General features: G+C 35.5%; 1 protein-coding gene across 1 annotated transcript; it reads right to left on the bottom strand.

Moving 5' to 3' along the window:
- Positions 1-1070: 1070 nt before the first annotated feature.
- Positions 1071-14143, bottom strand: LOC122252740 (carnitine O-palmitoyltransferase 1, liver isoform). The gene is made up of 15 exons (XM_086537964.1): positions 14021-14143; positions 13630-13770; positions 13236-13392; positions 9304-9400; positions 8995-9134; positions 8188-8372; positions 7767-7906; positions 7033-7112; positions 6723-6842; positions 6311-6464; positions 5962-6095; positions 5683-5781; positions 3484-3640; positions 3154-3273; positions 1071-2700 (listed from the first exon to the last, which is right to left on the bottom strand). Exons 1-15 carry the CDS (start codon positions 14106-14108, stop codon positions 2500-2502), a joined length of 2013 nt encoding a protein of 670 aa, XP_086394090.1. The 5' UTR covers positions 14109-14143; the 3' UTR covers positions 1071-2499.
- Between the last annotated feature and the right edge of the window lie 319 nt (positions 14144-14462).

Raw genomic sequence — 14462 nt, 5'->3', positions numbered from 1 at the left:
CACATACCCATACGCGAGCGCAAACACACTTGTGCCTGTATGTGTGTGTGTGCACATACCTATAAACATGCATACACTATTGCCTGTAATTTTGGCAAATCACTGTTGAAAACATTGCTGACATAACCATAAAGTGGGATATAAATATAGACTTTGTGTCAATTTTGTGATGGCTTCTAAAATGTGTTTGAGAGTCCCCATCTTACTGAAACTTCTGCTGTTCCTAATACAACCATAATTGTTTACATTATCTAATATACAACGTACCCAAAAGTCATTTAATATGGTGGGAACATAAAAATTCAGAAGGATAAGCAATACGTCTATAGATATTGGTATCCTTTTTAAGGAAGAAGAGCTTGAGGGAGTCACATGGACTTTATGGGGTGTTGGGACCAGGAATATAAATGATCATAGGCGATTTCTCAGCAAGGACATGAACTTTATTCAGTACAGTGGAAAGACAGACAAAAGAGCAACCAAATGAGTGGAACAGATGATGAGCTCATTGGCACCTCATAGTCCCAAAGCTCTTGTATCTATGCCTGCTATAGAACCTAATAATAAGAAAGATATCAAAAACACTTCAGCAAATACATATGAATGTGTATATTATCTTCACAGTATGGAAATGATATTCCCACACAGACAGCAAAATATAGATTGTATCAAGGGAGATTCTATGATGCATTTGACTTTTGAAAAATGCAGAAAGGAAAACAAGAAAGGTGTTAAAATCAGTGTTCGACAAGGCCCCTACCATCTGTCAAGTGCCAGGGCCCGAGTCAGTCTCTACACCTGTTACACCAAGACAGGTAACTAGTAACAGGAAAGTACCCCAGGATGTCTGGCTCTGAGAACTGCCTTTATTAACGACTAAATCTCACTTTTAACACCATCACATAAGCATTTAGTATCAATCAGGTCCCAAGGTTTTAGGATAATTGAGGCACGGCTGTATGACCCACCAGGTATTAAAGGGAAATCTCTAGGATTCTTCATGTAGGACATATAAGATAAGAAATTGTAACATAATGAGTGGAAAGGAAAATGATAATAAAACTAATATGTAAAAATAATACAATATATTTCTTATTCTGATTGATCTTGGATTATTCAGTCATTCAAAGTAATGAAACTTAAACACTAAATGTAGTGTTTGTTAAATCATTGGTTTTCTACATTTGTTGTAGGAAATTAAAATCTAAATAACTAAGAAAACATAACAAAATCATAAGTTCTTTCAATAATCAACACCATTTTGTCTAACACAGAACAATTAAAACTAAAAACTCATAAGAATCTCAAATCCCTTTATCACAAACAAGTACTAGTTCAAACGAGGAAAGTTCTAAAAATATCTCTGAGATGAGTCATGCTTTATAGCAAAATTTTTGAAAATCATTCATTGCTAGCATGACCTACAAGCATTCTTCAGTTGTACAACATTTAATTATATATTTTAAAGAAAGCATTATTACTCACACCCACACATACATAAAGGTATACAAACATTAAATATGAATGAAAACTTATCCACATATTATTGAATGTGATCTTATATAAAATGTACATTATTACTTGAACTTAAAATTCAAAATCTGGCCAGCATAATGATTGCTGATTATGGCAAAACTGCCACTGTCATTATTAAAAGTATAGTAAAAGGAACACACATGAAACTTGGCATTAATTCAATTATGAAAAATTAGCATCTCTTAAAAAATTAAATTAGATATTCTTATAATTCCATATTGTACAGGCAAAGAATGAACTAAGCGCCTACTTTAGTCACATATAATGGATCTCGTAATGGAATTTTACCAGATCAACTGACCTTGTATACCAAGAAAAAATTATTATCATGGAACAGTAAAATGCTCAAGACTTTAAACATCTGGACTCCAACATGATACTTATACATTAAAAGACAGCAGATAACTAAAACTTGAATTACTTCATAGAGAAACATTAATTTGAATATATATATATATCTCTTTAGAAAATTTCTATGGGTCTATATATATAATTGCCTTCCCACAATGGAAGAGCCATGAATGGAAATGTCATACACTATAATATACTGTACGATTACTTAGTAAAATAGGTCAACATTTCATTTCCACCATAGTTAACTCCTTCCCGACGGCAAGCACAGTACATGTTGTGGCAATTTCAACGGCAACAAGCTGACGTTCCTCTGCTGGTGGGTGGAAATGCTGAAATCGCCATGATGTCCTTAAAGGTTATCTGGCATCAAGAGGTTAAGGGAGCTGACTAGGGAGCAATAGGTAATTTCTGAGTTTTATATCTGTCTTATCGACTAAACTTGAGTTGCCTATCTTATGAGAGAGCATCAACGATAAAATACAAAAATCTGTATAGTCATAATACAATTTTCAAATGTATAAAATTACTGAAAGACTACCCTTTAGTATCATTTGCAGGCTTGTATTCACAGAATCTTTTATTCTTACAATGTGTAAGTCACTCCTGCTATTACTCAAGTTTAGTATTGTCGAATAGCAGTCGCATATCGTCCATACTCTTAAACAAAATGTCTGAAAACTTCCTAGAGTCAGTGGTAGAGCAGGACCTCTTGGATGACACATGGAAAAAGATATTATACTCTGTAGGTAACATGTAAGAGACACCATATCCTTCGTCTGATACTGGTCCAAAACCTCCACCAGGAGAGCACTGAAAAGGGAGAAAAATGAACATTACTTTCAACACGCAGAAAGTTGATGTCTTAGACAAGGCTGGGACAATTACCAAGGATACTAGTTTAAGGAAGAGATAAACGGCCTAAGTATTTCAAATATAATCTGTTTTCTCACTATCCATATTCAAAGAAACCAAAGGGATGAACACTGCTTGTCTTCCTTTTCACATTCCCTACAGGTACAAGTTGTATGTACACTTTGCCAACTAATTCTAGTGACTTCAATGTAATTATCTCCTCCAAGATAACAAGCTGTAGTTATTGGCAGTGATATTACCCGTCTAACACCTACCTAAAAAAATATACCTATTTCCTCCCCAATAACCTATAGTAATAACTGAAAACAGCAATAAGTAGTAAAATATGTTATCAAACTACTCAATGGATCATAGTAACTGAAGCTATCTATCATTTCCACTTTTTCTTACCATTTTCCTAAAAGGTTCCAAGTTTATGTCGGGGGTATTTGCCTGGATCTGTTGCTGAGGCTGCTGGGATGTAGATAATGTCCAAGGCCTTCTGATCGTTGACTCGAGGAACTGACTTTCCTGTGGTGCAAATACCAAGTGTGATTAATTTTAAGGTAAATATCAAACATTAGCATCACATTGTAATGCAAGTTCAATATATTTTACCTCCATATTTATTGCATTTGAAGAAGAAGAAGAAAGAAGAAGAAAGAAGAAGAAGAAAAGCAAACAAACAAAAAAAACATGACTAACTTAAAAAGCTTTTTAGAAAAGGCAACAGCAACTTACGTAACCAAGACCCTTTGACACAACATAAAGAGCAAACAAGTGGCGATCAATCCCTTTGCCATTCATCGCATCGCGGTACAGCTTCTGGTGTCGTTCTCCGGCAACCCTAAGCAAGTGTAACAGCTTCTCCTTCGGCAGCTTCCCACTAACCATTGCTCTGTGGAAGAGAACTAATTGGTTAATCTCCTTAATTAGAAAAAAAAAAATATATATAATGCAGTGTGTATAAATGATGAATGAATGATTTTACCTTTGCGAGTTAGAGGTATAATCTACCAGTTCATTTTTCAATATGTATATCAATACGAATAATTGAGTCCTATAACAAGAGAGTAAAATTTTGAATATTTGTTTTAATTTTGGTAATTACTCTTAGCTTTTGTTCTTGTTAATTTTGTCTCCAAAGGATTCTGTCAAGATTTAGGTTAGACTAGCCAGGGCTTCAGTAACTAACTGTCTCTATAAGCTTTATTTACTAAAAAATTCCAAGATGGCCGTTGCTGTGATTCTGGTCATCTATGTGATATATAGATGTTATAAGAAGAGCTTCCATATTTAAAGCTTGAACAATGTATTTCCTTCTACATGTTCTAGGGCTTTAACTTGCTTTAAAATCCTTGTCATGTGAGAAAGGCATTGTTCATGGGCTTTCCCAGGGTGAAAAGTAATTTAACCATATGTTCTGTACCTTCTTGTGTATTAAGCACTTAATGGATACTATTATTAAAAATATTAAATAATCTCAAGTTAAGTTAAGGACTTTTCATATGCGAGTAGCAGTTGGATCAATTCATCTGAAAATTATGTATCAAATTAATTTCTGTGCAATGATGAAAGTAGCCAATGCATGTTCTTCTAATCTTTGGCTTACTGGTGACATTAACTGGTAATTTGTGACACTTCTGAATATTTCATGAGCATCTTCATGCATCAGGATCTAAATTTCTAGTAGGGTCATTTCCCGTTCATGTACATTAAATAAGACTAATTTCTAAACTGTATAACATATATTGAAAATACATAATGAAGAAAGTTCTCTCCTGACTTGTGATTTTCTGCAATTACCTAATACCCTATTTTGCTTCAGTTGTTACACTTCCACTTAATACTTTATCTTCCACTGATGAGGTAGCATTTTCAGTGTATGATATATCCAATGTTTGAAAGACTGGAGCAAGGTATGAGATAATGAAAAAGGGAGATACACAATGTCTGGCACAAAACAGCTTTTAGTGGGATGGAAACGTGAAACAAATACCTTTAAACAAACAACTCCTTCCCTCTGATTTCTTCAGCATATATCACAAATAAGCTTGAAAAGACAATGATCTACGATTTTCTACCCTTTGAGGCAGAATTTGCAATACAGATGACCATTGGGTCTTTCAAGAAGCATATTCTATGATACTTCCTATTTCCACACTGTATTTTAAGGCTGCACTATTACCGGTAACTATTTTAAACATATCTGTACCATAGGCTTTTCCTTCCTGAATTTTTCCTAAACACAAAACCTGTAGTTCTGGCCCTTAAATACAGTAATTATTTATTTCACTAAAACAAACATGCAACAAGTGCTCATCTATTTAAACTATATTTAGTCACAAATCTTTTCTTACTGTCCTCTGATCAATATGTTACAGTCAGTAACATCATGACTAATTTAAGAACATGCTAGTGCTCATTCACCATTACCTAGATATTATCAAACACTAATCATATTTATCAGTTACAATCTCATGTTGCACATACAATTTACAAGAGCACTGAAAAAAGGAACTTACAACTCCTGGCGACATAAGAGAAGGCTGCCTGCCTCCTCACACCAAAAATGTGTATAAAGGATCACAAGTCCTGAAAGAGTGGCCTCTCCACCTAATCCTTCTTGAGCTTTTTTTTTTTCTTTTTTTTTTCTTACTAATATTGGGTGATGTTCTGTAACTTTTTGATTTGCAAAATTTGTGAAGTGATGTGTTTGGTTGTATGTTATATGTAGATGAACTTTGATGATAAACAGAAGTTTACATATACATCTACACATTTCTAGATTATAATATATGTTAGACAAAAAAAAAAAAAAAAAGTGTTATGCATATCATATACCACATCAATGATATTTGCAAACTCTCTATCATGATAAATCATTCTCGCTTCCAAAATGATATTTCCACAAACAAATAAAACCCATTCTCCTCATACCTCACGAAGGCTGCAGCATCCTCTGAGCATGACCGCACTGTTTCTGTTCTTCCATTCTGGTAAAGCCTTGTTGCTGAGGCCTCATAAGTCTGGCAGAATCTGAAATTTCCAAGAGCATGGATTTAGGTCTTGTCATACGATTACCATTACATGTGAACATGTACTTTTTGTGATGTGGTTATCGTACACATCCATACTGTATAATATTTCTACTACTGACTGTATAATAGCATACAAAGTGTCTAATGACAGTAATTTTCCCCGTCAAAAATGACTTACCTTCCCGTGTGACGATAGTATGCCAGCTGAAGAGCAATCTGAATGAAAGCATCAGGGCTAACCCGAGCCTTCTTGATAATACCCTTGCCAAACTTGTTATGATTACGGATCTCGAGGTCTAGATCCTCATTGTTCTGGAAAAAAGTATTGCAGGTAAAATCTGATGCTAAATTATGATATAAAACACCTACAATTAATGATGAGACTAATAATCATATGCAATAGTATGATACTGCCTTTCATTTACTTCAAGTACATAATTACACATACACATTCATATGTATACTTAATCAATCAGTCACACAAAGAATGCATACAAAAATCACATAGCAACAAGTAGCTAAGTTACCTTCTGGTTCATTACTACAGCTTTATTGATTTCCTTCTCTAGAGCATCGGTGATGTCCCAAATAATCCGTCGTGGTGGGGAGTAAAGGCTCTGCTTGAAAGACTTGGGTGGGGGCATCACTTGTCCATTGTCGAGATACCTTTTTTCAATCACTCTGTTGAACAATAGATTTGTCATTAGGTCTGGGCATCAGCTGATACTGATCATTGCTAAATCAACAAAAAGGATTTATTCTACTGGAAGATTGTATCTAAACTCTGGAGTACTAGTGTAGTGATTGTTGGTAAGTGTTAACAACTATTCACTAAACATAAAAACTTTTTCTACCATATCTCAGTATCACTCAGTATAAGTATGAGATATGAAAAATGTATTAGAAACAACAGTGTACAAGAAATACAGTAACACTCACTCCATGGTCATTGCATATTCCCAGACATGGCCCATTGCAGGTGCATCGGCCATTGTATGTTCTACATTCAAACCACACTGGCCATCAGGGAAGAAGCATAAGTTGACGCTCTTGTCAAACCTGCAAAATTTAGGGCAGAAAAGATTAGTTTACAGTCAGTATTTATCTTAGAAAACAAACGTAATATGAAAAAAAAGACAAAAGTAAATAAACTAAAGAATTCAGAGTACAAGAACTAACCCAAGTGTGTAAAAAAAAGAAAGTAAAACAAAAGAATTGAAAAACAGAAATGGAAATAATTCAAACTTACCATAAGGTACGCCCATCAGCATGCAGGAGAGTTTTACCTTTGTCTACAATGCTCTCTGGTGGCTTGTCAAAGAGAACAACCTGAAGAGAGAAAAATATATAAGACATCCTACTTAATGATCATATTCTCTAAGGTTTTTTAAAATCTATTCTTCTTGTAAATAACCAGTTGTAGTAGCTTGTGCTGAGTGAATAAACGTAAAGTAAAGAATTAGCGTCTCAGTCAGTTGCCTTTATGCCGGCCCGGTTTTCCCTCTTGCCCTTCCACGCCTTCCTCTACAAGCTCTCCTCTGGGTTCGTTTCTTTTTTTTGGGGGGGCACTCCTCCTCCACAGTTTAGCTGTGCTGAGTGAATAAGCATGAAGATACTTTTTTATCATAAAGTGGTCTTCTTTATAATGGTTGAATCCAAAGCTCATATTCTCTAAAAGCTAAAGGTAAGCAGATTCACATTTTTGGCATTAAAGATACCCCTGATTATTACCATTACTCTATCATATCTATCAATCTATTTCATGAGGTATATTACATTTTGATCTTAAACCTTTCACACATGATATAAACTTCAAAACATGGATACAGCATTCTAAAAAATATGCTACAGTGCTAACAATGTTTTTCTTTTATCTTTGCATTCCTAATCAACCATAACTCAAGGTGAACTACAGTGTGCGAACATCAAATAATTCAGTAAATCATCCAGTAGAACCATAAAAGAACCCATTTCAAACCTCACCATGCATACTGCCTTGAAGATGAGATCCATATTGTCCTTGTTAATGCCTGATGTAAAGTTCTGCTTCTGGATTCTAGCCCATGACCTTCGATCAATAGCCGTGAGGGCAGCGACACTGCGTTCGCTCTCACTTACACTCTCTGTTCAAAAGACAAATAGTTACATTCATCTCTGATTAGGCTCTTTTTCTTTAGTCTCCTTATCAGATTTGTATTCTAACTTTATCAAATAATTTTTTTTTTTTTTCCCTATCTCTTTTTTTTTTTTTTTTCATACTCTACAGAAACATTTGCTTTTACACATTGCTCTCTATAAAGAGGAAAAAAACCACCATATATATATCTTGAAGTATTGTGACTTATACCTAACATACTCCAGATAAAATTAACTTTCATAATCCACTAAATATCCAATTACTGACCTTTGTGTTTGTCTGCATCATCAATAATGTCTTGGAAGAGTCTTTCCAACTCAGCAGGAGACAGGATCTGGTTCTTGTCATCATATATATTGAGCTGATAGAAGAGTCCCTGTCTCCACACCACAACATGTCGAGATTCAGTTGAGTCAAAATGGAGCAAATCATCTATTTCTTCACCTGGAACCCTGTGGCGCACATACAGAACGTTTAAATTTAGAATTTAGTTTTCTGACAATATCAATCTTGTATGAAGAGCACATCTAGAGGAATGACTGCCAAAAAAGGGGAGCATTGCCTTATTCATGTGTACCAGCATATTCTTCCAGTTTTCCTTTCTTAGTTGGCATTTGATATTTGGCTAACATTGAATTTCCTAAATTGATGGTCCTTTTATTTGAATCTGTCTATGTTATATATTTTTATATGTATATATATATTTTTTTTCATATATATATATATATATATATATATATATATATATATATATATAATATATATATGTATAATATATATATAATATATATATATATATATATATATATATATATATATATATATATAATATATATATGTATATTTATATTCATATTCACATATATACACACATACATAAATACACTAACACATACATATATTTTGTTCTTTTTTTTGAGGGTGAAGGGGGCTTATGTTCTTCCTCTAAGCTCAATATACATATATTTCATAGAGATTGGCAAGTTCGTCAAAAGTATGAAATTAACACAATCCAAAGGTTATTTGACTACTCTTTTATCAAACACAAAACCTGATTATCTTCCGACTACTAACCTAACAGTAGCAAAGAGTCTTTCATACTGTGCCATACACACAGGAATGGTATTACGTAACAATAGGGGCGTAAGCTCTTCTCTGTCTATTTGGCGCTTGAAGTACAAAATGGAATGGACAACATTAGCTGCTCTTGAAACCTGGAAGTAATTATTAACGATTATCAGTAGGTGAAAACATTCTGGTTACTTCATAAAGTTAATACCAAATATACGAAATGATACACTGTCACTCATTATTAGAACAGGGATAGAATATACATGTAAATGTAAACAATTGCCAAAATAATAATAGCTATTGGCAACATACCTGTCTATTTGTGGGAGTCCATATATAGTGATCTAAGGCATAGTAGTTTGAGTTGATTGCTAAGGGTGATCGTGACATCAGGTACACATATTTCTCCCTGAAAAAAGAAAGAAATAAAATAATATGAAAATTACCCCCAAAAAAAGACAACTTTTTCAACACTTGATCTCTCTCAAAACTTGCTCTTAAATGACCAATGCATTGCAACGAGCAAACAACAAAAGTTTGTTTTCCTAATCTTCAACTTTTCAACTTCCACAATTCTCACAATCTTCTTCATCTTAACCTTTGCAATGTGCATGACATTCAGCATTTCAACCTTTACAACACTGGCAATCTTCAACTTGTCAACCTTCATCATAATTACCATCTTTAATACTTCCACCTTCACAGCACTTAAAATCTTCAAATTGTATAACCTATACCATACTCACAATATTCATTACTTCCACCTTCACAAAACTCACAATCTTCAATACTTCCACTTCACAATACTCACAATCTTCAATACTTCCACCTTCACAATACTCACAATCTTCAATACTTCCACCTTCACAATACTCACAATCTTCAATACTTCCACCTTCACAATACTCACAATCTTCAATACTTCCACCTTCACAATACTCACAATCTTCAATACTTCCACCTTCACAATACTCACAATCTTCAATACTTCCACCTTCACAATACTCACAATCTTCAATACTTCCACCTTCACAATACTCACAATCTTCAATACTTCCACCTTTGCAATACTCACAATCTTCAATACTTCCACCTTCACAGTACTCACAATCTTCAATACTTCCACCTTCATAATACTCACAATCTTCAATACTTCCACCTTCACAATACTCACAATCTTCAATACTTCCACCTTTGCAATACTCACAATCTTCAATACTTCCACCTTCACAATACTCACAATCTTCAATACTTCCACCTTCACAATACTCACAATCTTCAATACTTCCACTTCACAATACTCACAATCTTCAATACTTCCACCTTCACAATACTCACAATCTTCAATACTTCCACCTTCACAATACTCACAATCTTCAATACTTCCACCTTCACAATACTCACAATCTTCAATACTTCCACCTTCACAATACTCACAATCTTCAATACTTCCACCTTTGCAATACTCACAATCTTCAATACTTCCACCTTCACAATACTCACAATCTTCAATACTTCCACCTTCACAATACTCACAATCTTCAATACTTCCACCTTCACAATACTCACAATCTTCAATACTTCCACCTTCACAATACTCACAATCTTCAATACTTCCACCTTCACAATACTCACAATCTTCAATACTTCCACCTTTGCAATACTCACAATCTTCAATACTTCCACCTTTGCAATACTCACAATCTTCAATACTTCCACCTTCACAATACTCACAATCTTCAATACTTCCACCTTCACAATACTCACAATCTTCAATACTTCCACCTTCACAATACTCACAATCTTCAATACTTCCACCTTCACAATACTCACAATCTTCAATACTTCCACTTCACAATACTCACAATCTTCAATACTTCCACCTTCACAATACTCACAATCTTCAATACTTCCACCTTTGCAATACTCACAATCTTCAATACTTCCACCTTCACAATACTCACAATCTTCAATACTTCCACCTTCACAATACTCACAATCTTCAATACTTCCACCTTCACAATACTCACAATCTTCAATACTTCCACCTTCACAATACTCACAATCTTCAATACTTCCACTTCACAATACTCACAATCTTCAATACTTCCACCTTCACAATACTCACAATCTTCAATACTTCCACCTTCACAATACTCACAATCTTCAATACTTCCACCTTCACAATACTCACAATCTTCAATACTTCCACCTTCACAATACTCACAATCTTCAATACTTCCACCTTCACAATACTCACAATCTTCAATACTTCCACCTTCACAATACTCACAATCTTCAATACTTCCACCTTCACAATACTCACAATCTTCAATACTTCCACCTTCACAATACTCACAATCTTCAATACTTCCACCTTCACAATACTCACAATCTTCAATACTTCCACCTTCACAATACTCACAATCTTCAATACTTCCACCTTCACAATACTCACAATCTTCAATACTTCCACCTTCACAATACTCACAATCTTCAATACTTCCACCTTCACAATACTCACAATCTTCAATACTTCCACCTTCACAATACTCACAATCTTCAATACTTCCACCTTCACAATACTCACAATCTTCAATACTTCCACCTTCACAATACTCACAATCTTCAATACTTCCACTTCACAATTCCACAATCTTCAATACTCCTCACAACACACACAACCTCCATACTTCCACCTTCACAATACTCACAATCTTCAATACTTCCACCTTCACAATACTCACAATCTTCAATACTTCCACCTTCACAATACTCACAATCTTCAATACTTCCACCTTCACAATACTCACAATCTTCAATACTTCCACCTTCACAATACTCACAATCTTCAATACTTCCACCTTCACAATACTCACAATCTTCAATACTTCCACCTTCACAATACTCACAATCTTCAATACTTCCACCTTTGCAATACTCACAATCTTCAATACTTCCACCTTTGCAATACTCACAATCTTCAATACTTCCACCTTCACAATACTCACAATCTTCAATACTTCCACCTTCACAATACTCACAATCTTCAATACTTCCACCTTCACAATACTCACAATCTTCAATACTTCCACTTCACAATACTCACAATCTTCAATACTTCCACCTTCACAATACTCACAATCTTCAATACTTCCACCTTCACAATACTCACAATCTTCAATACTTCCACCTTCACAATACTCACAATCTTCAATACTTCCACCTTCACAATACTCACAATCTTCAATACTTCCACCTTCACAATACTCACAATCTTCAATACTTCCACTTCACAATACTCACAATCTTCAATACTTCCACTTCACAATACTCACAATCTTCAATACTTCCACCTTCACAATACTCACAATCTTCAATACTTCCACCTTCACAATACTCACAATCTTCAATACTTCCACCTTCACAATACTCACAATCTTCAATACTTCCACCTTCACAATACTCACAATCTTCAATACTTCCACCTTCACAATACTCACAATCTTCAATACTTCCACCTTCACAATACTCACAATCTTCAATACTTCCACCTTCACAATACTCACAATCTTCAATACTTCCACCTTCACAATACTCACAATCTTCAATACTTCCACCTTCGCAATACTCACAATCTTCAATACTTCCACCTTCACAATACTCACAATCTTCAATACTTCCACCTTCACAATACTCACAATCTTCAATACTTCCACCTTCACAATACTCACAATCTTCAATACTTCCACCTTCACAATACTCAGTCTTCAATACTTCCACCTTCACAATACTCACAATCTTCAATACTTCCACCTTCACAATACTCACAATCTTCAATACTTCCACCTTCACAATATTCACAATCAACAATACTTCCACCTTCACAATACTCAGTCTTCAGTACGTCCACCTTCACAATACTCACAATCAACAATACTTCCACCTTCACAATACTCTGTCTTCAGTACGTCCACCTTCACAATACTCACAATCTTCAATACTTCCACTTCCACAATACTTTAAATCTTCAATACTTCCTCCTTCACAATACTCACAATCAACAATACTTCCACCTTCACAATAATAAGTCTTCAGTACGTCCACCTTCACAATACTCAGTCTTCAATACTTCCACTTCCACAATACTTTAAATCTTCAACTTACTAACCCACACCATACACACAGCCTTCCCTAATCCCAGCTTCACAATCCCCGACAACCAAGTCACAGAGTACACCCACCACCAATCTGACACGTAGTTGGGCGCCCACCACGACTTCAGGTGGAGGAGGCGCTGCAGCCTGGGTCCTATGGTGGCTTCGAAGTCGCCCGCCTCCTTCGTGTATTGCTTGAATTCCTCCTCGGAGCACAAGGGCTTCAGGCTGTCGAGGAGTTTGCCTGCAGAAGGAATACTGCGAGTTAGATCTTCTTCTAATGCAACGGAGGTCTTGGACTGTACCTTTCATTATATTCTCGAGAGCGATTAGGATTTTATATGTTTGATAACGAGAAAAAAAAACTCACTGCGCACAAAAAAAGGTTTATCGGAAGTAGTAGTTTCTTCCATTTCATAAACATTGTGGCGTTTTGTCGGATTAAAGGCGAAAGTCTTTTAAAAATACTTTCCGTACTTACTGAGTGTTTCATCCAGAGGAGGGACAGGCATCCTGGGCAGAGAACGCTGGCACGAGTACAGCGATGGCTGGTAACCAGACACGAACTTGACCGTAAGTCCCCATAATTTGGTTTTTATGGAAACTTCCCGAACATTCTCATCTGTGCAAACGGAAGTGTTTGGATAAGCCTCACGATAATGCAAACGCACAGACATTTATGTCACTCACTCACTACTCTCTCTCTCTCTCTCTCTCTCTCTCTCTCTCTCTCTCTCACACACAAACACACACACACACACACACGTGCGAAAGCACAAGTCTAACTCATGTGAAAAACAACAACATTCACATAAGTAACAAAGATATAACACAAACAACAAAAATAGTTAACCCAACCACTCTTTACTTACACATCCATCCCCTGTAGGCTAGCAATATCCGCAACAGATACTGGCGGACTTTCATGAGAGTGATAAAGAAAACAAAAGAAATTCCCATCGATCCTAAGAGGTTCCGCAGCCATCGCGGTGTACCTGGAAGGAAAGAGAACCACATATATTGTACAGCGTTGTGGAGATTTTGTCTAATGTGAGAAATAGCGTTGAGTAATGAGATCCGATCTTGCACCCGACTTCCTGGTGGCCATTGACGTAAGAGGCAATACGTAAAAAGCAACGGTAAAATGCACAGCCAATCCTGTCTCGTTGGGTGACCTTGAGTGACTGTTCTCTTTCTAACCCACGTTGCTTGAACTTCACTGTTTGCACCGTGGTAATGTTGTTTCCATTTTTAAGACAAATTTCGATAATTACTAATTTTTCCCCTCCAGTCATGCGAGTCACCATGGGCTAC

Source organism: Penaeus japonicus, unplaced genomic scaffold (assembly GCF_977035675.1).
Source record: "Penaeus japonicus unplaced genomic scaffold, GWHDUDI00000001_assembly GWHDUDI00000006, whole genome shotgun sequence".
Lineage (NCBI taxonomy): Eukaryota > Metazoa > Arthropoda > Malacostraca > Decapoda > Penaeidae > Penaeus > Penaeus japonicus.
The sequence above is the reverse complement of the archived record's forward strand: the minus strand, read 5'-3'. Positions and strand labels throughout refer to the sequence as shown.

Coding starts and splice junctions, on each gene's coding strand:
- LOC122252740 (XM_086537964.1), bottom strand. CDS start 14,108: ATGGGAATTTCTTTTGTTTTCTTTATCACTCTCATGAAAGTCCGCCAG. Junction 9,135..9,303: donor GGACTCCCACAAATAGACAG/GTATGTTGCCAA, acceptor AATTACTTCCAG/GTTTCAAGAGCAGCTAATGT. Junction 8,373..8,994: donor AGACTCTTTGCTACTGTTAG/GTTAGTAGTCGG, acceptor TGTGCGCCACAG/GGTTCCAGGTGAAGAAATAG.